Source organism: Larus michahellis, chromosome 1 (genome assembly GCF_964199755.1).
Source record: "Larus michahellis chromosome 1, bLarMic1.1, whole genome shotgun sequence".
In the NCBI taxonomy this organism is placed as follows: Eukaryota; Metazoa; Chordata; class Aves; order Charadriiformes; family Laridae; genus Larus; species Larus michahellis.
In genome coordinates this window covers 152059526-152085063 of record NC_133896.1, presented here as the reverse complement: position 1 = coordinate 152085063, position 25538 = coordinate 152059526, and the positions used below count along the sequence as shown (strand labels likewise).

Below are 25538 nucleotides of genomic sequence, written 5' to 3'. Positions count from 1 at the left end.
TTCCATACCTTACCACCATGTGTGTGCACACAATGAACTCTGGCTTGGAGTTCCACTGGTGGTAAGTGATATAGTAATGGGTCTGGAGCCAGATCCACTGCTGTCCTTTGGTCAGAAACCGATAGCAGCACGACTTCCCCTTGCCAAACTGCATCACTGTCAGCAGAAAATACACACAGCTTGTAGCACAATTTGCGATGTGAAAATGGCATGAAATGTGAAAAGCGTGACAAAAGTATCATCGATTCCCAAGGGAGCTAGGCGTCTAAGCACCTTTCTAGTGAGTGGTCCTGTCAGTCTTGTGATAGAGCAAATATCATAAAGATCAGTAGGTATCTTTTTCTGACACTTTGAAAGGTACATTCTTACATGGTACAATTAACCTTAACTTTGGACACTAATGCATTAATGTCTGCTACAACTTAAACATAGATCTTACCCTGGTTTATGTGCTGATCACATACTGCTTAATTAGGCATCTGGGATTAATTTCTAAGAGTGATCATCTTAAGTTCTGTAGCAGAAAAGTACAGGATAAAAATGCTTGAAAAGATGAGTATTGTGTGCAGATGGATTCAGAATGAAGTGAGTGTAGGAGATAACATTGTGCAAAAATCATTTGAAACTGAAAGAAAATTCCCAGGCTGACAAGAATTCAAAGTGCAATAAACTGGTGTGTATTAGAGGTTTTAAAGATTCACTGACAAAATTAATCTCTGCTTTTCCCCTCAGTGATTTCAAGGGGTTCCCAAGCATGCACCTTTTTAGTTTTTCTATGTTTTTATGTCAACATATAAAAACTAATGTTGACGGGATATTTTCAGGCCACCCAGAGGTGATAAGATGAGATGTACCAGCCAGTTCTGTAAGCAAATATTTGAAAAGGATTGCCTCGTTTTCTTTACTTAGTGAAAGAGTTTTTCAATTAAATCTTGATAGACTGTATTGAAATAATCACAGGTAATCCCAAATACATGGTGAACAACATTAGGGTAAATAATCTGCCAGAATTTTACAAAACAGGATCTCCTCTGAGTTTGCTTGAACTATTCCTGTATATTCTTTACTAATAGAGTGGGGGTCTAATATGGTGTATTTTATCCATTCGGTGAGCCTCGCTGACCGCTTCCGGGGATACGGAAGGTAAAATTGTATTTTTCAGAGCTCAGTAAGCCTGGCCCAGATGCTGATCAGCTGCGGTGCCCCCAGTCTGCTATAACTCCGCTAAGACACACAGGTGTGAGGCCAGGGTCAAACCTCCCCTTCCAAGTTTAAACCAATTTTAACTGGAACGACATTTCACTGAGGAGAGGTGGCCCAGCGACTCCACAGGAACTGCGATACTTACAGTGTTCATGGCACCTTGCTAGCAGCTCTAGGTCGTCTATATGGTAATAGTCGTAGCCAGAAGTACCCAGCACTTCAAAAGGCAAGTATCCTATAATCGGCGGTGCTCTGCGGTTAGGCACAATATCAGTGAATTCATAAACCATGAAAGAAACAGCGGTTCTGCATGTTGACATAGATATATAAAAAGCCTGGATCTGCTCTTGCTAATTGGTGTGCAGTCGTCCACCCCAGGGGACGAGATCCCGACTTTCCCGTGCCTTGTTCCCGGGATGCCCAGCTGGGCACGGCATCTTTCCCCCCAGGACACGGCCATGACAACCCCATCTTTCTGGGGAAAATGTGGTTGTGGAAGGCAACTCTGTTTCTCATGGACCTTCACACAAGAACCCGCTGTGAGGGAGCCATTCCCTGGCTGTTCCTCGGTCAGGAGCTCTGCTGCAGCTCCCGCAGTCCCTGCACAGGGGAGAAACGTGTGGCAAGGTGATAGGATGCTATCTCCCGCCGGGACTAGGGGGGTAGGAGGGGAGATCATCTGTGCTGCTTCCCTCTGAGTGTCTGCAGACCTTGTCCGTGGCGAGCTGAGGCAATTCCTTTGTACCTTTGCCAGCGCGGTTGCCTCAAGGCCAACGCAGACTTTCCCTCCGTAACTCAGTGGGAATTGCACACACACAATCGATGGCTGGATTTGGAAACAATGATTTCCGCAGCTGTATAATAGTTAGATGATTTTGCCATGTGACAGAATTTGGTCCATTGATATTTTTAAAGCAAACAAGAACAAGCTAGTCACAAATTCGGCCTGAGAGACAGAGTAGTTTTGTTTTAAAAGACTGATAAAAATAAATGCAGACTAAAATAGTAAATATAATCTTTTGTAGGAATTTCAGTGATTGCCCTCCTGTATAGATGTGAAACGTAACACTATTTGAGAGAATTGCACTTATGAAAATAGCAGTAGACAAGCACCGAACACAATCAGGAGTGCTTTTCTTGTCACCAACCTGTGATCCAGGAATAAAAATTTCCACTCCAGACTGTGTCTTGATGTGAATTCCTCTAGAGGTTCTTCCACGATGCACATCTCCTGTATGGTGAAGAAAACCGACTTACTGAGAGTTGCAGCTTCACCCCTCAGCTTCATCTAGCTTTTGTTAGCTATAAATACGTGGTGCATAAGAGGAGAAAACACAGGATTCACACGTTTTCTGGCAAATTCCAGAGAGCAATCTATTGTATTTATCAATGCCAACATTTTTGCAGGAGTTGAAGAGAAGAACTTGCGATGTACATGGACTAAGAGCTATGACTGTTCCTTGGGGTGCCAAAGTTTTTATGGCTTTGGAGCAGTGCCCGGGGTGTGAGAGCTGTGCTCCCACGGCCCCAAGGAGCAAATGCCCCTTCCCAACATCCAGCCTGTGCTTGGTCCCACCTCGGTTTTCCACATCTTTCCTTGCTCTCTTTGTGTTACTTAAGATATCCATCACCCTTGCCTGGCCCTTTTGGATGTCTGTCCTCCGAACCTTCTTTGAGAAAGGGGGACACTCTCCTTCCCACTGCCTGGTTCGGGGTAAAACACAACCAATTTTCTGTTCAGTAATTTTACTTTTTATCTAAGCCTCTTGTAACTAACTAAACTCTCTGAAATTAACAGCATATTGTGCAGAAACTGTTTGCTCTCAGAGTGATAAGACCTATGTTTATAGTTCATGCCAAGGAATGGTACGCAGAGAGGCTCCTGCTTGTACTTATTGCTATAACAACCAAGGTCAAGTAACTTTATTTGCCCTGTTGGAGGGTCGGAAGCGGAAAAGCGTAGAGGGGTTGCACCTGTGGGGAGGAGGGGACAGGACAGGTGACACAAAACTGACCAACAGGGTATTCCATCCCATCTGCCCCATGCTTAGTATAAAAGCTGAGGGATCAAAGGGTCAGCCCTCTTTCTTCAATGGCTGGTGTCCAAGGAGGACTCTGTCTGTTCATCTGCCTTTGATCCCGATCTGAGCATTTCTGAATCCAAGTCTGGAATCCAGCTCCCATTCGTTCCTGGGTCCAGTCTGGGACTTTTCCCCGTGCCTGATGACAACGTGATTGTCATCCTGGGAGCTTGATATGGTTTTGTATATATTCTGTGTATTTCATTATTTTCTTTTTTAAATTATTATTTTATTAATTTATTAATATTTTCATTAAAGTAGTTCAGTTTTTTTCTAAACGATAAATCTTTTTATCTCTCTCCCTCCTCTCCTTGGAGTGGGAGGTGGGGGAGAGCTTCTGTCGTTCTCTTCAGTGGTCAGTCTGGCCCAAACCATGACACCCACTCAATAGCTGGGGGCACCACATGCTGTGGAGGGGGAAATGCCCATTCAGGCAGGCAGCCTGCATGGAGCATGGGGTGAAAGGTCGCCGGCTTGCCTTGCACTTCACTCCCACAGTGAAGAAGCTGGCCCTTAAGATTCACAGCAGCTCTGGGCACTCATGAGAATGATAATGAATAAGTGAATTACAGGAGGTAGGGTACAGGGCTGCCTGTGAGGCAGGACATCCTTGGCCCAGAGGGATTGGGATGAGGACATAGTTGGCAAGGATTAGATTTTGGGTGGAGATGGGAAGGGGAAGAAGGATGGCTGCATTGTGCATGCCCATGCGTGGGCTGGCCATGTGCCCCATGGCCAGCTCCCACCCCACTGGCAGCTCTCCTCTCCTCTCCTCTCCTCTCCTCTCCTCTCCTCTCCTCTCCTCTCCTCTCCTCTCCTCTCCTCTCCTCTCCTCTCCTCTCCTTCTGGCGGTTTGCAGGGGCAACTCCAGCTTCATAAGCTGTCAGCCTGGGGACCCCTGGATGGGACTTGCCAGCATCAGTGCTCAGGATTTAGTGGCATCCAGGGTTATTGTATCCCCCATGTCTCTTCTGCAGGAGGGTCTCCATCATCACTGTTAAGGACAACGTGCCCCTGGCCCCTGATGCTGCTGTCCCCCTGCTCCCTGGTGCCACGTCCCCCTGTGCAAGTGACACCCTCTCATCATCTCCTCTGTCACTTCTCTCTCTGTTGTCACTCTCAGGGAGAGAAGTCTTTCAGGCCACCAATGTTTGAAACCCTCTTGGGACCACAGGACAAGCTGAGATGTTCTGCCATCTTTGATACGTATCAATGCTCACAAAGGTGATTAAAGTGGCTGGTTGTAGATTGGCAAAAGGCTTCAGGCATACCTTAAATTCCTCTCTCCCTCCCTCTCCAGTTTGCACCAAAATCCATGCTGATGCCAAGAAGCTACCCTAAAATTCAAGGTGCAACATGCAAACATTGCTATGTGCAACCAAAATGCTGATTCTGCCTTGCTTAGCCAGTCAGATAGATAAATATTTTTGCCTTCTTTTCAGAGGAGGAAGTCAGGACTGGAGTCACCCAGGTGAACTGAAGAGATCGGTGTGCGGGGTTTCCTGGCAGCTAACACCTTCTCCAGGTTGTTCAGCAGCTGCATCCCTCCAGCACTGGGCAGCTCATTGCCAACCGCAGCCCATTTATTTCCCCTGTTTATTTTGAGATGTTAGCTACCCAAAGACAAGGGAATTTGCTTTCAGGGTTCTCGGAGAACCTTAACTCCAGCCTCTACTGATAATATGATTACCGTGGCTGAGATTTATGGGAAGTGTCCTCACTTACCTAGAAGGGACTGTACTTGCCTGCTGGGGCCATGAATCAGTCAAGAGTGCCCTGCAGGTCCCTGAGCAGTAATGGAGCCAGGCCAAGGGAGCGGTGATTTCATACCAGCTAGGTCTCAATTAGACTTTTTAATCTTTTAACCTCTGAGGACGGGATACCTGACACAGTAGCTCACATTTGTTAATTGGGGAACTGCAGTGCCAGGCACAAGGTTGAGTGGTCTATCCTTATTTCCACAAGCAGCTGTCTTACTACCAGGATTTGGGAGGAGAGAAACTAGCATGAGTCACCCAAAGACACCGAGGGACTCAAATGAAAGTGTTGGTGGCCATCTGTACGCTGTCCCATCGCAGGAAAAGAAAGCAGCAACGAAGAACCCAATTTCAAAGTGACTTTGCAATTCCTAATGCAAGGAGGGTTTCCATTTCCCATGCAGCGGGGGCAGAAGTGACACCGCTTCCACAGACCCTGGCTCGCACTGATAATCCTCTTCACTGGATTTTTATGCATGAAATGTGATATCTGTAATCCATTCAATTAGCAAAACTAAGAACTTCGCGTGTCACCCTGTCTGTGACACTGTGAAAGTGTTTTGAGAAGTTCCGGAATGAGTGGGACCCAGGGTACGCGCTTACCTTTAAAAACTGAGGTGTTGCCAAACGCACAGTCGCAACGAAGCAGATCTGCTTTCCCGGGGATGTTCTGTAAGCCCTTGGGACAGCCTCATCAAAGCCATTGCAAGTAGAGTTAGGCACTAGGTAGGGAAAAAAACGGGATCCAGAGTCATGCCTCGTATGAGATCTTCTCTCCCCGAATATTTTGCACACTTGAAGCGTACTAATACTAATTTTATTCAGAGAAGTGCTCTAAAAGCTTTTAAAGCTGATATGCATATATTTAAATCCAAGTCAGTCATGTTAGGCAGAAAGACATCAGAGCTTAACTTCAAGTATGAATCTTATAGGTTAATCCTAATAAAAATAAGGCCAAACCTTATTACAGAGCATAAACCAGCTTTCTGGAAAGAAACCCCACGCATCCAATTGCTCTTTTTCACCACTCACAAGAAAAAAAAAAAAAAAGTATGCTGCAGCATGCCTAGCGCGCCAACTTCCACGAGGCAGTGAAAAAAAGCCTTGGCAGGGGAGGTAGCTGAAGAGAGTTCGTCAAGTCATCAGTGGCAAAAACACTGCGGCCCAGAGCCAGCGAGGCTTCATCGAGCCAGCAAGAGGCTGCTTGTGATTCTCGGCGGCTGAAGTGCATCTTCCCCTTCTGCGTCTAAGGAAAAGCGTCCCCAGCCTGCTCAAGTTCTCCTCGGCTTAAAGAAGAGCAAAGAGGACCCCACGTACAGCACTGGCTTCCAGAGCTGGGCGTTTCTGGTGAGCGTGCAGATGGCCTGCTGTCTCCTGAAACGCTGGGCAGAAGGAAAAACTGGATGCGATGTGGCTACAGATTTTGTGTAGGGTTTTTTTATCTGCATCTTCCGTGATTGCGTGGCTCTTGTCTTGCTTTGAGGGCCCACTAGCACCTCCTGCCACGAAGATGCCTTGCCAAAAGTACGTGTTGCCTTAAGCTAGCCCACAGTTCCATGTTAGCATGACATAATGCAAATTTTTCATCCAAATTCGAGCTGTTTAGAGAAGGTAATCCCACTCCCACAGCAGTGAAACAAAACTGTGCTAAGCTGCGGTGGGAACTGGGCTGGTCCCATGGGCTCTTGCCCTGCCCAGACAACTGTCTCCCATGGGGGCAGAGAAGGTCCCTTCTAGCAGCCAGAGTTCACCAATATCTAATTATTTTTATTAATCTTCATAATATTAATTAATAATAAAATTAATAATACTAATCTAGTGCTAATAGGGATCGATGCTAATATGAAACTATCTTTCCGTACTATTTGGCCCCTATATCCAACTTTCTGAAGTCTCCTACAGTTTGTCTCTTCTGCACAGGACAAAGCAAGGATAAGCATGTCCGTTCCTGTAAAACTGTTTTGTAAAACTCCTGTAAGAGTTTTGTACCTATTCGGGGAGGAGATTACTAGCAATTTTTATTCTGGGGTGTTTCTGCACTGGGCTTTAGTTCCCTAGCATAAATTGTAGAGATGGAAGAAGTCTGAACTTATCACACGTGCTTTTGAAACCCAGTTCAACCTATGAAGAGCCTTAGAATAGAGATACATGGCTGATAACAAGGATTACAGGGTATGAGCGAGAAAAATAAGGACACCGAGGAGAATTCACACCTGTGATTTAGGCCACTGTGTGCACAATATATATTGTGCCAAAAAGGGGATGAAAGATTCCTCATCTGAGAAGGCAACACAGATGTGAGCATCCACAGAGATTACAGCCCACTCTTGCGGCTGAGTCTGGAGGGCATGGCTGACTGGATATTAAGATAAAAAATATGGGCAAAAATCTCCTCCTTTCACCAGCAAAGCACACTTGCTCTGGGGACTTCCTAGGAATAGGTATTCCTGTTCTGCTCCTGGGGTTATGTGCATATACAAGGGCTTCTATGGGATTATTAATACAAGAGGTGGAAAAAAAGAAGAAAGAGTTAGGAGCTACAGGAAATAGGAGAAGCCCGAATAAAGAGTTATCGGTTCTTCTCCCATACGATTATTTTTGTAAGTCTGTTGAATTCTGTAGTCAGTCCTGTTTAAAAATTAATGGTATTGCTATAAACCCACATTAAGGGCATTGTAAAAAGCTACTTCCAAGCTTACTACGTAATATGTTGTCACATTTGAAGTCAGTGGGGCCGTTTCTCTCTGTAATAGCCAAGTTCAGTAGCAAACGTTTGCAGGCTGGGCTCTAAGATAGGAAAGTAACATCAGCACATTCAGCCTCCCAAGTACAGGTGTGATGAGTTAGTGAACCCACAGGCTTGCAGACGACACCAGTTGAAGAAGAAATGCCCAGTGGAGACTGAGTCACACCAAAGAGAGCCGATGGCTTTTCTACATCAGCTGTTTGATGTAAACAGCCACGAGTCTGAGCTGTATTCCCGCAAGAGAGCAGACCACATCCCTGAATGTGGCATTTACAAAATAGGATCACATTTCCAAGAGGTAAATGCTAAAAGGGTAATAATTATCATAGAGTACAGCTATGTGGTAACTTTGGGATTTCATCACAACATTTGGGAGTGTTGAACTTGGCGGCAGTGAATGAATAAGCCCAAGGAGATGAGACAGAGCTGGCCTGGCTGAAACCCATCCAGTCTTCAAACAGCTACTGTCCCCTCCCCATACTCAGCTGCCCTTCGCAAAGCCCAAAGCACTACAAGCCTCAATGATACAGGCTGCTAGCCCCCACCTTGAAATGTACATCTTGATCAAAAAATAACAACTACAATAACTGAAATAAAAAAAAAAAAATCCCACATTTGTTTCTGCATAACTTTGCTGCCTGACTTATTTTGTTGGTATCTGTTCTTCCCACAGCTCTGTCTGTACAGCCTGCTTTGCTCTGCCCTTGCAGCTGGTCAGCAAATTTCAAGGGTTTTTTTGTTGATAACTTTTAAAGTGCATTTAAAAAAAGGGGATCATTGCATGAATTAAAAAAAATAAATAAATCCTGGCATAATCTTTAAAGCGTGCCCTCTGAAAAATCATACTTTATAATTCTCCAAGTCTCTTTAAAAGAAACACACAACATCTTGAAGTAGCAGAGTTCAGTAGCAAGCTTTCTGAGAGCACCACAGAAAAAGAGTGGAATGGAAAATACAGGATGAAGTCTGAGGCTGGGGTAATACTAACATTTAGAAGTCAAATACCGGTCTTGGAGTGCTTTTGTCAGAAGGCATCTGATGAAAACGTTAAGCTGGCTATGAACAGGTGGACCCAGGTAAATGAGGGCATGTGAGCTTCACAATTGAATGATCTAGACAAAATATCCTGAGCAGGGAATTAGAAGGTCGTGTGACAAAGATAAATACATAGTAAGAAAGATGAAACAGTTGTCTCAGATATATCAGTTAGCTGATGCTCCTTAGCATAATTTTTAATAGGGTTTGTGGTTACCCATCAGACCTGCTGCTCCTAGAGCTACCGCAAAATTGTTTTGTAGAAGTATTAGGTTACCTGCAACTATCATATAAGAAGATAGAAAGAAACTGATTTGCCTATGTGCAGGTTTTTTTGTTGTTGTTTTTTGGTTTTGTTTTTTTTAGAAAAAGACCAGGACACTAAGGACAAGATGTTAAAAATAAGTAATATATATAAGGAACTAAGCTCTTAAGTACCATAGACAAAAAGATTTTTATCCTTAGGGATATAAATCATGCCACATGAAATGAATGAAAACACATTTTAAAAACCCCAGATGCCACATTATGCAGTTAATAATAGTACAGCAGTCAGTTGCTCGGTCATCTTATTTTAACTTAGGATGTTTAAAACATACTCTTCCTATAACAGCAAGCCTCTCATTTGTGCCATTTGAGAGAAGAAATCCCTTCTTCCTATTTTGTCAGTAGACGTTAATGTTTGAAGAACCAGCCTTAGTGACTGTCAGACAAACTGAACAGCGATTTCAAAAAAAATACAAGCCAAACAGACCAGAAGAATAAAATCAAGATTTGTTACATGTAAATACATTCAGACCACAGATAAACAGAATATTCGGCAGTTAATATATATAATGAAGAGATCTAAAGTGCTAGTGGGAAGCCAGACTGCACTCAGTAGCTTTGGGTGAGTAACAGTGACGGTGTCCATAGATCGCTTGTCTACTTCAGTCTGCTCTCTCCTCTTTCCTCCTCCTGTTTCTTCCCTCCCCATCCAGTGTTGATGTGAACCCCAAGTAAACTCTTTGGGAACGGGAATGGTGCCTTTCTTCTTAAGTGGCCATAGAGAGCCCAACATAAGCACTGCAGATTGATAGCTGCGACTTCTACGATATCGTTAACAGTAAATAATAATACGCGGCTGTCAGTTCTGATCAAAACACTCATGTCAGTTTGAGTTGTTCTTGTTATCAGATGTTTCTGCATATGCTTATGGAGGCTCAAGATCAATGTATCTTCTGTAAAAATCTATTTATTATTTCCTTTAAAAGGGAATTCAGATTGAATTAATTGTTCTGAGAGTGAAAAGATTATTTTTTTTCTCCCCAGCGTAATAATTTTCTTGATGCTTATTCTTATCTCTAAGAGATATATCAGCTAACAGTAGAGTATCTGCTATTATTAGCACCCAGTAACCAGATACTTCCCGAGTTTCCATGTAATTGGGAACAAAAATGCAGTGTTTTAAATTCCACTATAATATTTAATTATATTACTCGATCAGGAACTCTTTTCACGTAACGGTTATCTCCTCCTTTTAAGAGGAACACTTCAGGCATTTTGGATGAAAGGACGGATCTGCCACTTTAAAAGATGCTGGTGGTCCTTTTTTCTGTTGGTGAACTTTGAAAGGCAAGTTGCTGCCTTTGTCCCTTTCAGGAGTTTTAAAGCAAGTATGTCACCTCAGAAATAGGATACCAAAGCCAATATTTGGTTATATAATTATGAGAGATCTTTTTCTGTTTACAAACGTACAAACAATTTTCACAGGAAGGATAAATCCAGCCTGCCTTATCTTTTCTTATCACAGTGAGGTATTAAGCGGCTTTGTAAAATAATTTATTCTCACTTAATTTGACATTTTATACCGGGAGCTAAGCATTTCCTTGGATTTTTTTGAGGGTTATCTTTATTACTTGCCTCCCCGCTCAGCCCTCGGGCAAAACTGGATGGGAGCCACTGCATTATTCATTGGTGATGCTGAAATGGCTCTGCCCCTTATCAGGTACTACTGGTCAACAGGTACAGTGATGGCACTCGGCTCCCTCAGATGTTTGCATATATTCATCTCTCTTGTTAAAATCTGGACTACAGGACCAGAACCTGAAATATATAAAAATATTGTAAAGAGTTCCTATTTGCAAATAAAATTAAAAAAAAACCAAACAGAACCCCTTATGCTCTGAGAGCAAGTAGGCGTTTCTCGCGGAGGCAAAGAGGGAACTCCACCTTCCTCTTCTGAGTGGCCCACGGGCCACGTCCCCTCCTCTCAAGGGACTACTGAGTCTTCACGTCAGGTTACAGGCCTGCTTTTCTCATTGAAGCTTAATTAATGATGATTATATAATCCTCCCAAATGGAAAATCAAATCTCTTGTATTTGATTTAGCACAGCCAGTGACTCATGCAGTCACTCCGCACGGCTCGCATTGCAGTTTCGCTGCTCGGCTGCTCTCGCTTGGGCACAGATAATTCGAGGAGGAGCGGGGGGGTTTCACTCATGTGCAGGCGGCTCATGTCACATCCCCGGTGTAGACAGAGCTGCAGAAATCTCCTTGCAGCAGGGGTTACAGAGTACAGCTTCCTGCACACCATCCCCAGGAACAGCCCAAGTGTGGACCCTCCTGCTAACCCTGTGCAGCTCCTCTGGCCTCCAGCTATCGCCGAGCCCACGAGCTCTAGGGACGGTGATCTGCTGAAAGACTGAACGCATGCCGCGAGCTTTGGGAACTTTCCCGGGCAATTTCTGGGAGCTGCACATGCATCTCCCTGCCCCTTCTGGGATGGAGAAAGATGCCAGTGACTGCTCCTCTGGGGGACTAGCATGGGCTCGATGTAGGTTGTGCGTGATCTGTCTCCCTGACAGCAATCCTGGTGACAAGTCACCTTGGTAGATACCAGGTATTTGTTCTACTTTAGCGGAAAAAAAATTTCTCTTTGGCATCTCAGTACAATGGCCTTTAAAGCCCCAGAGCTCCCGCTAAAGTTAGGGAGAGCAGCTAAGCCCCTAACTGGCTTTCTAAGTCTCGGTCCTTCAAATTAATCCATTCAAACCCATCCCTATATGATGTTCTCTGCCATAAGTCACAATGCGATTAACGGAGAAGGTATGAGGGAGGAGGGAAGGGGGCAAGGTGACTGGGACCCCAGCACGCATGACCCCCTTCCCCCAAGCACCACCGTTATATGAGCAATGAACAATAATAAAATGAGCCTAAGAAAATGATAATTCAAGAGAGGTTATGTTAAAGGTTATGTGGAAGTAGAATAAAGCTAGTGACATTTCTGTTAAAGAGGGCAAAAAAGGACCTACCAGTTCTTCAAAACATTAGCAAAGGTTAACTGAGAAGGTGAAAGATTTGTTAGGACTGTCACTGCCATGACCCTACATTAATGAGAATGGAATAGTTATGTATCCTGATGGGACAGAGCCTGCCCAGGGATAAAAGAGCTTCCTTGGCCCCAGAGTCTCCGGCATTCCTGTGGCAGGAACACGCAGGCAGGGAGGACTCAGGGTCTACTCAGCAAACCATTGGAAACAAAGGTAGGATTTGGCATTGGGTGGCTAAAAAGGAACAGCAGAGATTTGTATTTAGAGAAGAACATCCTGTATCAGTCTCCCATGTGTAAAAACATGCTAACACTTCCGCTGCTGAGAAAAGCTACAGGGAAAAGCATTCTTGAATACATTCATAAGGAACATCTCCTGCTAATTAAGCTTAATTTGCAATTTCTGTCTTTCTCCCCCAGCTAACTCTTTTCTTTAGCTTAGCCTCCTTCCTCCACAAACACCTCCAAGAAGCAGGATTTGGGGCCAGCTGGTCCTACGCACGTAGGATGAGTGCTGCCCTGTGAGTGCTATGTCTCTCCCCACCTCCTTCCCAACATTGTCTTTCTTGCCCGCTTGCCCGCACACCTGGAGAATGGGTATTTATTTAATGGGAGGAAGAAGACAGCAATTACTGGCAGGTCCGGCAGGTGACAGCCCTGGGGTGCGTGGTCTGGGGGGACAGGGCCTGTTAATGGGGTACCCTGAGGTGTGGTTGGCCAAGCAGAGGTGGTAACCCGCCCCACCGCTGCCCGCATCAGATGCTCAAAGGTGTCCCTGCCACAAGTCCCTGTGCCAAAGCACAGCCGTTTGTCCCCAGCCCCGGGGCTGGAAAGCTGCCCAAAGGGTGGCTGTGTTCATGCGCTGCTCGCTTGAGCTGATGTCCCCCATGCCTTGCTGAGGGTGCAGGCGGCAAGAAGCCCGGTGGAGCTAAGGACAGCCGCTTCAGAGGTCTGCACCCTCCTCCAGATGCTCACTCTGTCCTTGGCCCAAGGTTATCAGCTCCCAGTTTGCTGCTGCCGCTACATCGCGAGTCCGGTGCACTTGATTCCACTTTTGCTGGGAGGTGGTTTTGTGGCTGGATTAGGAGCCAGGCTGGTGAGGGGGGGCATGGGGGTGACCCCCGGCCAAGGGGGAGCAGTGCTGGGGACGCACTGGTGAAGCAACTGTTTCCACCGGGCTCTGCACTGAGCTGGGGAAACTAAAGTTGGGATGGGAAAGCTGCCGTTCTGCCACGGGGAGAGGGGAAGGAGGCCAGGAGGCAACCATGGCAAGGGCCATCCCCTCCCTATCCACCCGAGGGTCAGACTGCAGCAGAGATGGGAAGAAAGTGGAATAGACAAAATGAAGTGGAAGGTTTAGAAAAAGGTGGCACAACGGAAAAAAAAATCTTAAAAAAAATTGAAACAGAAAGCACATGTCTCATTAGAAAGCTGTAAGCTGGGGTCTTTGGAAAATGATCTGGTGTCCTCTGAAATCAGTATGTTCCCATTTAGTTTATATGCACTAAGCTAGAGAAGATATCTGTAATGCAAGTTTTATCTTTTTTTCTGAGAAATAGCCACTGATACAAATGCTGGGATATGAAATCCTAACGGGTAAGAGGGCAATATTAAGGTCAGGCCAAAATAAAAGGCTGAAAATCCTTGAAGAAAATGGATCAGAAATTCCCCTGGTAGAAATGTATCCTTATGAGTCAGCACCTGAAATCCGGTTTCTGCTCTAGAAAACAGAACAGCTTGGTGCGTGCGTCTGTCAGGCAGCCGCATTTCGCTTCATTCAAACTAGAAAGCATCCAGGCAGTTACAGTTTTTTATACAAATAAAGCCTCAAATCAGATGGCACCAAACAAGAGATACGTATCTGCATCCTGCACGTCCGTTTCTATTCTAGTCATGTGGAGCAAGAGCAGAAAGTTAAATGGGGACAGGGACGTGGGGTTTTTTTTTTTTTTTTTTCGCAGTGTGGCATGCAGTTTTTGGAAAGCACGGTGGGGAATTTTTTTGCTGAGGATGACCTATTTGGAACAATACCAGCAACTTTGGAAATGCCACTCTGGAGTTCAATCAGGCAAGTAACTAAGGCAAACTTGGGCAGGCAGGAGAAGGGAAAGTAATAAAAGAGTATTTCATTTCTGACACTAACGGCCGTGCAGCAATCTGTTTGTCAGGGAACGGGTGAGGTAGAAATCTGCTCTTCATCACTTGAAAGATGGTTTCCCTGGACTGACTGTGGTGCATTAGCGACTATGCTGACTGTATTTCTTTCCTTTTTTTTTAATTTTTTTTAATTTGTTTTTATTATTTTTTTGAGACTATTGTGTTCTGCAGTGCTGGAGCGGAACGTAAAATGGCAGCTGGAGAGAGCGGCGGGTGGAAGCATCCTCAGCCATTCCGACGGCAGTGGCGTGGGGCGGTGGGTGCAGGCGCTCCAGCACGCAGCGCTGCCGCCTTTCCCCAGATCTTTGCAGAGAAGGGCGAGAGGGCAGATTTGGCAGATTATCAGCCCTGGCACAGAATCTGTGTTTCATGTAAGCCAGCAGATAAGGTAGCAAGGTTATTATTTAGCTAATAGGTGCGGTCTTAGCACACAGCATCGGTGAGCACAAACCAACCCTCCTCCGAACCTGTCATTATTTGCAAACTTACCCAGAGTCCAGGATCACTGCTAACAGGTGAAGGGCAATAACAAAAGCAACTAACACAATTTCACTCTTCATAGGTATTCGTCCAGCTTTTGCAAATCAGCTGCGAGATCCACATGAAGCAAAATTTACCCCATAATGTTAAAAATAGTCCTTTCATTTAAAAGCCTGTCTTGTTCAATGGAGCAATACTTATATTTTATTTTACACAGCTAAAGTAACATTTATACAACAATTAAAGCTTACCATTGCTGTAAGACCGAAAATTTCCTACAAATTTTATGTATTCATATGTTGGAAATTCCTTTGGGTTCAAACTTCCTCTCAGAAGATGACAATAAAACTCTAGTTCATTGTCAGCTGGATTGTTAAAAGAAGAAGAAGAAGAAATAAATATACTATTTAAGCTAAACACAACCAACGGTGCCTTCCAACCCCAATCTTGCAACTGGCAGCACGAGAGCAGCTTGTCACCACTCAAAGTCCTACACACCGACGTGCTATACGTTGCAGTGCTATACGTTGCAGGGCCGGAGCCTCTGCAAGGAAGCGCCTCGCAGGGATGCGGGATGCTCAGCGCGGGTCCTGTCTGCCGGCAGCGCAGGGGCAGCCTTCGACACGGACTCGCCCTCCTCTTACACCACCTTCATCACAGGGCTCACACTGCCATAGCACCGGTGTAGCAAAGGAGAGAGCCGGATCCTTCATTTATAGCTTTTTTGCTATTTAGGCTTTTCACGACTCACAGCTGTTCTACATCTTGTGTTGGAAAACTGTGCCTAATTACCTCAAAATATCTATTAAATTAGCTTTGGCATATTAGCTATCAGCTGCAGGTTTTGTATATACAGTAGATTAGGCAGCTGTACGTCTTACATTGAGGTGTGTTTTCTGGTTTCCTACCTCTTACCTCCTAGAGTGAATAAGGGTGAGGCAAGTAAAAGGGTTTTTAAGAAAAACAAAATTCAATTTGAAAAAGAATTACAATGGTTTTACTTTTCGACTATAATGCAAACCAAAGGCGTGTGACATCAGCACATCTCTGAACAGCATCTTACTTGAACAGGCTGAAATATCAATTAAGATGTGATTTGTCTCAGGCGAACTCTCAATTTCCATCGGCTAACCTATTTTCCTTAGCTGTCTCAAAAGATACAATATTTAATAATTAACAGAACTGCAAGTAGTCTTAGCCTAGTAGAATAAAGGCAATGAGTTTCATTTAAAAATAGTACCAAAGGGTCATTCCAGGTAGCAAGATCTTTTTAAAAGGCTATGAACCTAAGTTTTATATTGCACATCACATAAAAAACTCTTTCTGAGAGATTTTCATCCTGCCCGTGCTTTTTCATTTACTGGGAAAGATAAAACAAAACTTACTTTTTAGGTAATCCGATGAGGCAGAATCTGTCATAAGCATACAAGAAGATAACATCTTATAAATCTCTGAATGTTCTTGTTCTGGGAGGAAATTTAACAAATTCTGATCCAAGACATCACACTGCAAAGAAAAAGGAACTTTTGAGAAAAATAGAAGTATCACAATGAGCAACACTTGCAGAGATGCGCAGCAATGTGGATGTGAAGCCTGGGGCAGCTGACAGGAGTTTTCCCACTGATTTCCAGGGGCCCCTGACAAAGCCTAAAACAGGGGGAAGCAAACCAAGTCGCCACTTCCCGTTGGGCTAGTTCTCAGCTCAGTTCTCAGCTCAATTCTCAGCACTTGGCGATGCTCCTCTAATGTTTCTCAGGGACCACCAGATGCATCGGGTATGTCCATACAATTAAATGATGAGACCTGGGAGTGAGATGGAAAATGGGATCCTGGCTCCCCCTTCCCCTCACCAGCGCCGTGCACAGGTCTGTTGTGGATCACTGGAGCTTGCTCTCTGCCCAGCAAACCCCAACTAGCTGCAGCAGCGGGGCTGGGAGTCACCCTGGGCCACTGGCCCCGAGAGCTGGGTCGGTCCCAGATCCAGCCCCTCCCTGGGGGGACCTCCTGGGCTCCTGGGAAGTGCCCTTGAGGCGGCAGCCCTTGCTCCCCCTTCCCCACATCCTGGCAGGTGGGAGCAGGGCGAAGGAGACTCCCCAGTCTGGACGTGGCTTTGCAGCAGCAGTAGTTAGTCCACAGGGAGGGGGACTTCATGGTGCCACCCGCACAAGCCCTCTGGCCAGCCACGGGCTGGATACCCAGATGTCTCCCAGCGCCACGGTCAGCTGGCACAGACCTGAAATCCATCGGAAATCTAGGTACTGAGATTTGGGAATGGAAAGAGGAGATGGATTTGTGCAAAAGGCCACGCCCAGCCCAGGATGGAGAAGACAAAGAGTCTGTCACAGGGTTGTGAAGAGGAAGGTCTCACTGTGTTTGGCATGGTGGCTAACCTAACGCTAGAAGAGCGTATCTGAAAGCAAGTCCTGAGATAAAGTGACCCTCTAATGGCATCGACTTACGTCCATCCCACTTGAGACTACCTCGGGCTGAGCTGGCACGCTGACACAGCTTCGTGTGTCGCCAGAGCAGCTGCTATCACACTGTATAGTCGTGTTGAAAATGTGTTAGCCCTGTATGAGACTGGCGAGTTATTAATCATCATCATTTATTTATGTATTTACTTAAGATTGTGCTTTGGTTTCCCTCTGCTTTCCACCCATGCCTGCTGTTCTGGGTGGAATTCCTGTTTAGACTAGTGAAATGCATCGAGTGCACTTTGAAAATCTGAGCGCTATGCTTTATACACTTATCTTGATGCGATAATACATTACTTTAGATTATTCAATTGTAAGTATTACATGTGCTCGTTACTTGAATATTCCTTTTGTGATGAATACTTGAAAATTACTTTTGTGACTTCAGTATACATCTTATTAATATGCATCCTACTGATATTCATGTAATTCAGTTTATAGATACATGTATATAAACATTATATTTACAGAAAATATAGTACATTGTTCATGTAATTTTGGGCATATGAAGGAAGAACACCTAATGGGAAACTGCAGTGGTGAGTCCTGTTCAAGGCTTGTGGTACAGCCTCAGAAAAGTAATTTTTCCTTCTCATTCCCTTTCTACCTGTAAATGTTAGATAATGATACTTATCCACCAGTTTCACATAAGTCTCATGGGGGTTAATTAACATCCACTCAGCAGTAGCTGCAGGAGGACTAGATGTGAGCTGTCACCACTCCTCAAACACATTATTGCTTCTTCAGTGACCTGAGGACGTACCACCTTTTGTCTCCATATTGTGACCAAGCTCGGATTCAAAACCTATTATCAGTTTTCCAGTGTCATTTCCATTTAAAGGGATAGCAGCAGAGGCCTGTGACGGTGTCTATGGTAGGAGTTGCCAGACTTTTGTTCCACACATACCTCAGAGCAACCTCCTGCCCTGAGCAGGATTTCATTGATTTACAAGTCCTGGCATTTATATTTTTTACCACTATCGTGTACCATATCCAGACTCTAATGTTTGGTTTGCATGTTTTCTGTTAGGGAATGCCATTTTTTTTTAAGTGAATATGAAAAAAATGATAAGGTATCTACTTCTTACTGTGTTTCACAACTCTTGCCTCCCGCAGAGGTTAGGCACACCTGTAAAGCACGGAACAGAATTTCTGGATCTTGTACATATCAAGACTCCAACAATGTCCTTGAATCAATATGTCAATCAAGAATACATCAACAGGTCAAATAAAGAGAAGGAAGCAAATATTCCACAGTCTCCCTGGAGCTGTAGGAAATGCCAGGCAAGCTATTCAGAGCCAATTCTGCACCAGACCCGAAGAGCAGACATCTGGTGCCATGGCAAAAAGGTGACCAGAGAGATGGACAAAATTTGATCATCACAGACAAAAATGCATCGGTTGGAGGGGAACAGTTTGCAGCTTTGTCTAATTATTCTAATTATTCTGCAGTGGGCAGTTCTGCCCCGCTGGCAGACACAGCCACAAAGCATTGCTGAACAAGACAGGGAAAGCAGATAAAAGATAAATTACAGTGACCGTGGGTAGAGTGGTTAGATGAACTATGTTAATGCATATTTATGCTGCTAAGCTCGGAATCCATTCTGCGCCTTGGAATCTGTGGATCCCGCTAACAGACACTTCTGAGTATTTACCCCTGGTAGCTATGGCAGGCAAAGAAACAACAGCTTTGCACCCGTGGATGTTGGTCTGTTCTAAAAACAATACACAGTAAATTCACCACAAGTTCTGTAATCGTTTGATGTATAGCTTAAATATCTGTGCAGTTACAACGAAACAGCCATACTCCAAAATGGAGCTCCTTCCTCACCTTTTCATTTCTTTTTGGGGTGGTGAGGAGGAAACATGATGAGTTATTCCCGCTGTGGGGAAAAAAAGCAGGGGAACTGAGCAGCACGGTCACTGCAGGAATGGGAAGGTGGAGGGCTGCAAAGGAGACAGGCTTCTTTCCCATCAACCCGAAAAAATCAAGATAGCTCTGCTCTTGTGTGCTGGGATTTGGCCCCAATAGCAATCTCTATATCCTGCACCCATGCCCATTGCTAACCCTGTAACGGCAACACAGCATGCATAACTTCCATACGCTATAAGGTGCTATGCCCTGGATTTTTTCATACTGATGTATAACTTAACAGCAGAGCAGCTGCCTGAGCTCCACTGGGGAGCTCCTGGGGAGAAATAATTCCCCCAAGGAGAAGCTCAGCCCTGCCAGGGTCCTCCTGCCTTTGGAGAACCACCTCCCCATCAACCCTCATGGACCATCACGTGGGCAGGTGCTGAGTGCGGACCCTCCGGCTACGGGACTAAAGCTGGGTGAGATGGGCACCGCTCTCCCAGTTCGTGAGCAGGTGCAGCACCTTCTGCCTGAGTCCGTGGACCGGCAATGTCCATGAGAAAGCTGCATCTCCTCACGCAGGTTGGAAACGGTCACTCTGCTGCCTGTGTTTAACTGTTTCACTCAGCAAAGCAGGCAAGAAGAGACAGGGAGGACCCTCCTCCAGAGATCTGCACAGCGCTGGGGTCATAGCGTACCATCTGAGTGGCAAATGCTATGAGTTGTGACCAGTTTTTCAGGAGTTTACTTCACTTCGTCAATCTTACCATGTGAGCTAAACCTCTCTTTACATCAACCGGCCTCCAGATCTTGTAACAACAAACTATTTAGAATTACAACAGAGGAAGTTTGTGTTTGAAAATACTCCGTGGAACTTAGGGAAGCTATATTAAAGAGAATTGGATATATTTGTTCTCAGCACCAGAGTCTTTCATGATTTTAATGAAAGAAAATACATCAGATTTCTTGATAGGGGCCCTCAGAGAGCCCTGCTCCACGTTTTGCCCAGTTTTGCTTCCCTTTCAGTGCTCAAAGCAGAAGATTTGCAGAGCATTTTTTTCCCCCTGCAGTCACGGAGGAAAAAGAATTGTTGCTTTGTCCCTCAAACAGTGACTGATTTTAGCTTACAAATAGATCCTGGAGGTAAACAAAGTAAGTCACATCATAGATTTTCCAGATACCACTCTGATCAGCTCTAAAACTTAAGAAGACGTATGGAAAGGGCAGCATGAGACTAAAATGCCCACTGCGCGCCTAACTGCACACTCGGCTGGGTCTCTGCCCATGGCCCTAGCGATTTGCCGACCTCAGGCAGGCAGAAGCCTTTATTTCTTGCTCAGTTGTGATCGCTGGGAGGCACCCAGTCACTCCGCACACATGGGCTGGTGGGGCAGTTGTTAACCATTATCACTCCATAAGCTCTGAGAAGGTCTGTGGGAACTCCTGCCCCACCTCCAGCCCCAGCATGGTTGTCCCTGGCTTGGGCTGCTCTGTGCTGCTTCTCTGCAAATAAAAAATAACAACCATCCTTGTCCCAGTTTTGGGCAAAAATTATCACTCAAGGCATGACTTTGGGAGGGAAAACCAATTTAGTCTCTGATGGCCCAACTCAGGAATTATGAACCTGAATCCATCCATGTTCAGCTGGGGCTTAAGGTTTTAGGCACAGGGTCTGAAACGTGTCTTCTTGAAGAGCACTAATTTCCCACAGCAGATCTACTGTCCCCACTAAGAATCAGTATTTGCAAAGGCTAGCAATAAAACCCCCAAACCATGAAAGACAAATTCCATGGAAATCGGTAAGTGTATGAAGACCCAGCAGACTGCATGCAGGACAGGGCTTTCTCTGCCTTTGAAGTGAAGGTAAATATCAGAAAATAGTCAACTACTGGTTTTCTCAACTGTTGAGGATTAAAGAAAAGTGATATAGATAGATTCAGTTGTTGTTGCATAGCAATATTCTTGCATTTACCAGGAGCTGCCGCCTTTCATCAAGTTCCTTTCGTCTCAGAAGAAAATAATTTTTGTTCATATTACAGCAAGGCAGTGTGTGTGAAATACATTTGTCTGGGTGGAAAACATAACACGTATTCGGTGAAAAAGTAAATGAGAGAAAAAGAACAGTAATTTTCCTAAGAACGTGGCTGGGGGGGTGGGGGGTGGCATGTATTTATTTGAGACCAAGCTACTAAAAATGAGTGTGAGGATTAATCCTTAATTATTGTGCTCTTTCTCCTAGAGCAGCCTTAGCAACAGGGCTTGGAGCAGTCCCTCTGCCCTGCTCCTCCAGCCCAAGCCAGCGCACCCAGGACTGTCTCACACTCCCAGAGAAAACAAGCCCTATGTGCCGGACCCGAGCGCCAAGCATCGGCTCCACCAGCATCTCCCGGGAGCTTTCCTCTTGGGAAAGCACAGCTAAGCCAACGGCTAACTCCCACTCCTCTGAATTCAATGGCGTTTTTTTGTCCTTTGCCTCCCTGGGAGGAGAATAAGGCCCTTAACAAGCTCCTCGCTGGGCTGCCAGCGGCACTGGTGCTATTCTCTGCTAGCTTAGAAATCAGAGATGGAAAAGATCAGGCAGGTCACCCTGTCCCTCCCCTGGCCAGAGCATTCCCGTAGAGCTTTTTCCATTCAAGCCAAAGTGCCTCATAGCAACAAAAATCCTGAAGGGTATGAATCAGACGGAGAGAGAAGCGAGCTGATCAACAGCAGCGCCCAGCATAACGCAGGGACAATGCTCCTCACCGCATTTTCAGGAAAACACCACCCACTCACCACCCTTTTGCATCTGCTGCTGAAAATGCAGGGCCCGATCCTAGGATGCGTAGCAGAAAAGCCAACGCCAGAATTAATTACTCACCGGTAAATGCCCTAGAAGAGGTGTGATGCTGTCAGACACGTAGATGATGCTTCCACCTGTGGTCACTGCTATAATGAAGCCATCTAATGCCTAAGGAAAACAGACAAGCGCAGAGGGTTTTAATAGGAACGAGGGGTGTAAACAGGGCGTCTCATTGCGTGTTGATCAAAACTGTTTGACTCCAGCACCGTATTGTCATCAAGCTGTAGGAACGTTATCTCTAGTTGCAGAACAGTAATGCTCTGATTTCATAGTCTGATTTAACTTTTACAACGCTCTTTGTAGTCTAGCAAAACCTACTATTGAAGCGACAAAGGGCTCACAGGAACATTTCATGTCTCAGTTTTTAAATTAATCACACATTTTAATAATGCAAAATGACTAAGACTGGATCCCTTGGAAGTTATTAAAATGAACATTTGAGCTCTGTGTAAATATCAAAGGACGATGAAAGGATGTGGTCCTATCTCAAAATGGTACTTCCCTGCAAACCCCATAAATCTCAGTTTGTATTAATGTAACGTTGTATATTACTGGGCTTTCATGTAAGTAAAAGCAATGCAAATGATCAAATAATCCTTAGCCAGAGTTTTAATTGAGTGATTTATTTTAAAGGTCATGGTATTAGATTATTCATTCCAAGAGAAAGTCACCCTTCCGCACGATTTCTTCCTCACTTCGGTGCCACCTTGAGGTAAGCCCCTTCACTCCTAGGACTGAAGGGGAATGTCAGCCTTATCCCCATCCTCTGCACAGGAGCAATTTCACCTTCAAAATTAGTTTCTTCTTTAGTCTGGGCTGCAAAGTTTTGAGCTAAATATTGTTCAAAGTTAAATCTAGGTAAATCTCCAGATCTAAAGCAACATTTCCCCTACTCTGAGCAGAACCCCTCCAAAAATTAAGAGTCAACAGTAGGTGCCCAGAGACTGTATTAAAACCTTCTTGTGGTAATAGAGGAGTCACTGGTGAAGCTCCCAATGCCTTCAAGAGGAGCAGGTCTGGCTCCTCCCTGTCAGTTCACTGGTGACCTGGTGATGCCGGTGGGATTTGAGCATCACGGGCCCTGCAAGCACGACTGAGTCAGAGCAGAGTGCGACTCGAGCCCAGGGGCAATAGCTGCTGAGGAGACAGGTGTACTGCAAACAGCCTGAGCAGGGTGCCGCGGTGCTACACAACCTTACTGCAAACCCAGGCGTGCCTCCAAGCCAGACCAGCAGTTGATCCTGTGAGCCGCAGCACACCCTTCCCCCCCGGCCCCGGCTGACTTCAATAAGGGAAAGAATTCTGAGAACACTGGAAAATGCTAATTGTTTCTCAAAAAAAAAAAAAAAAAAGGAAAACACAAAGCCTTGAATAAAGACACAAACATATGTTCCTTTTTCCAGAGAACTCTGAGCACCCGCAACTATTTAAGTCAATGGGAATCTGCTGGTGCTACAATCCTTTGAAAAGCAGGTCAATAACTTATACCCCAGTAGAAGAGCGTGTGTTTAGCATCTCTGAAAACCCTCCAGCTGCTATAGTTAGTTTGATTTTGTTAATCTAAGTGCAGAGAATATGTTTTTCTTTAGTGCAGTACATTCAAGCTGTTTGCTAAAAAAGCAAGATAGCTGTTAACCCATAGACGAGAGCAGTGGTTTTACAAGGCAGCTGGATTGTGCATGTTACTATGGTGAAGGTTGTTGGTTGTTTTTTGTTTTTTTTTTTTTTAAAAATCAAGTCTTTATTTCATATCCAATGCAAATTATACAAAGTGACTCACATCAGAATTTTGTGGTAAAATCAAGTTAATGTATGCATACATAATTCTATTTTTGTTTACTCGCAACTGGTCCTTCCAACAGTAAGATGGCATATCCCTCTTCAAAGATTTTACTACTGCAAGAGTCCTAGATGGACAAACATAGCTCCTCTGTAATTTGATGACAGCCTTTTAAATGGCATAAAAAAAGGCCATTTTCAGGAAAGCTGATGTATTACCACAGCCAATTATGCTCTGATTCTTTTGAATTAGTGCTTGAAAAAAACATTCCCATCTTTTAATAACAGGACAGGAAAAACTTCAAGCAGTTTTGTCCAAATCTTAATAAAGTAAGATTAGTAGAAAGGCGAAAAAGAAGAGAATGATGAACAGCTGGCTCAACAGGACATCCCAATACTCAATGTTATCTTGAAGGGCATGGAAAATCACAGTAGCAAGAAGGTGATTTATAAGCTGGGAAACTGAAAGCGATTGTTCTAATCTAAAATTGTGTGGCACACAAGTAGAATCAACAAAGGCCCGGCAGGTTAAGACAACTGCCAATTTATGGCTATCTGAGGGAAATATTTCAGTGCAGACTGCAGGAGTTACGTATGTTAAGTTCCCGTGCCCTGGGATGGGAATCGGGGGTTGACGGTGCAACGTGAGCAAAGCCTCTCTTCATGCCAAACCAGGGGAGTCTCATCACAGCGAACTGCAAAGGCTGAGGGACCACCAGCCCCTGGGGGACAGCAACATGCCGCGGCTTTGTGTCACCCATTGGTGGGTCAGGCTGCTTCCCCGGCATCCCTCCCTGGGCCTGCAGGCAGAGCCTGGATCGCGCCCCATGTTCATGTCATTTGTGGGAGGAGGAAAAGCTTGTTCCCAAAGGACACAGCCGGGCAATGCAACCTCCACATGTTTAGTATGGGAGAAGATCCTTGCTAAAGAAGGTTCTAGCTGTTACTGAGAGAGAAAAATACATTTTAGCAGCTCATTTGCATTTCATCTCGAACCTACATAAATGCCATTGAGTCACCTCCCTTCAAATCCCTGCCAGCATTAAAAGCACCTATGGTATAATTTAAAGGTAATTTTAAAACTATCGCTGCAAAATAACCCTGCTCCTGTTAGAATAAAAAGTGTTTGATAAGGGCCTTGGAAATCGCTAGAGTGGAAGTATTAACTGTATCAAACCAAGAGGAGCTGTCAGGTTTTATGTGCTCATACAGCACCTAGCACTGGCGGGATGTGATGCTGTTGCTTTTGAGGTGCTAGTCTCGCAAAAATATTAAGTAGCAATAACGCCTTCCAAGAACAGGAGAAAAACTGCCACGTGCCCTTTCCCTCACCTCAGTTTGTAAAAATAAAATGTGACCTGTGACTTGAATCTCTCCCCTGGATTGCATTTCTTAGGAATCCCCGCACAGCTTTGCAGCCTGCGGCAGCGCAGTGCAATGGCACCGCCGGGAGTGAAGAGCAACACGTGGGGACTCTGGTCCCTTGTCCCAGTGACAACTCTGCTTGACGCTCAAATACAGCCCTACCTGAAACCTCCTCTTTTGGAACTGCAGATGGCATTTTATTCTAGACGCGTGGGCATTTCCACGACTGCTAGACAAAATCAGGAAAGGTATATAAGCGTGTTCACCTCCAACATCAGCTGCGTGAATTCTTCGTTGCTGAGAAATGAAGGCTTCCAGTCCTGCTGAATTTCAGAAATCTCCGTCTGTGCCGAGACTTCTAGACAAATAAAACATTTCATTTTTTAAGATTAAAAAAAAACTTGTATCTTGCAAGCCTATATGATTTGCTATGAAAAGACAGAAGTCACCTTT

At 44.9% G+C, this 25538-nt stretch overlaps 1 protein-coding gene across 4 annotated transcripts in view; it reads right to left on the bottom strand.

The window, feature by feature from the left end:
- Positions 1-25538, bottom strand: part of NPAS2 (neuronal PAS domain protein 2) — a 108458-nt gene that overhangs the window by 21049 nt on the left and 61871 nt on the right. For all 4 annotated transcript variants that reach the window (XM_074609228.1, XM_074609211.1, XM_074609219.1 and 1 more), the window contains 8 exons: positions 25352-25443; positions 21960-22049; positions 16156-16276; positions 15022-15135; positions 5645-5763; positions 2352-2434; positions 1349-1455; positions 9-156 (listed from right to left, as the gene is read on the bottom strand). In XM_074609228.1, coding sequence (XP_074465329.1) covers positions 9-156; positions 1349-1455; positions 2352-2434; positions 5645-5763; positions 15022-15135; positions 16156-16276; positions 21960-22049; positions 25352-25443 — 874 coding nt within the window. The remainder of the gene's footprint in view (positions 1-8; positions 157-1348; positions 1456-2351; positions 2435-5644; positions 5764-15021; positions 15136-16155; positions 16277-21959; positions 22050-25351; positions 25444-25538) is intronic.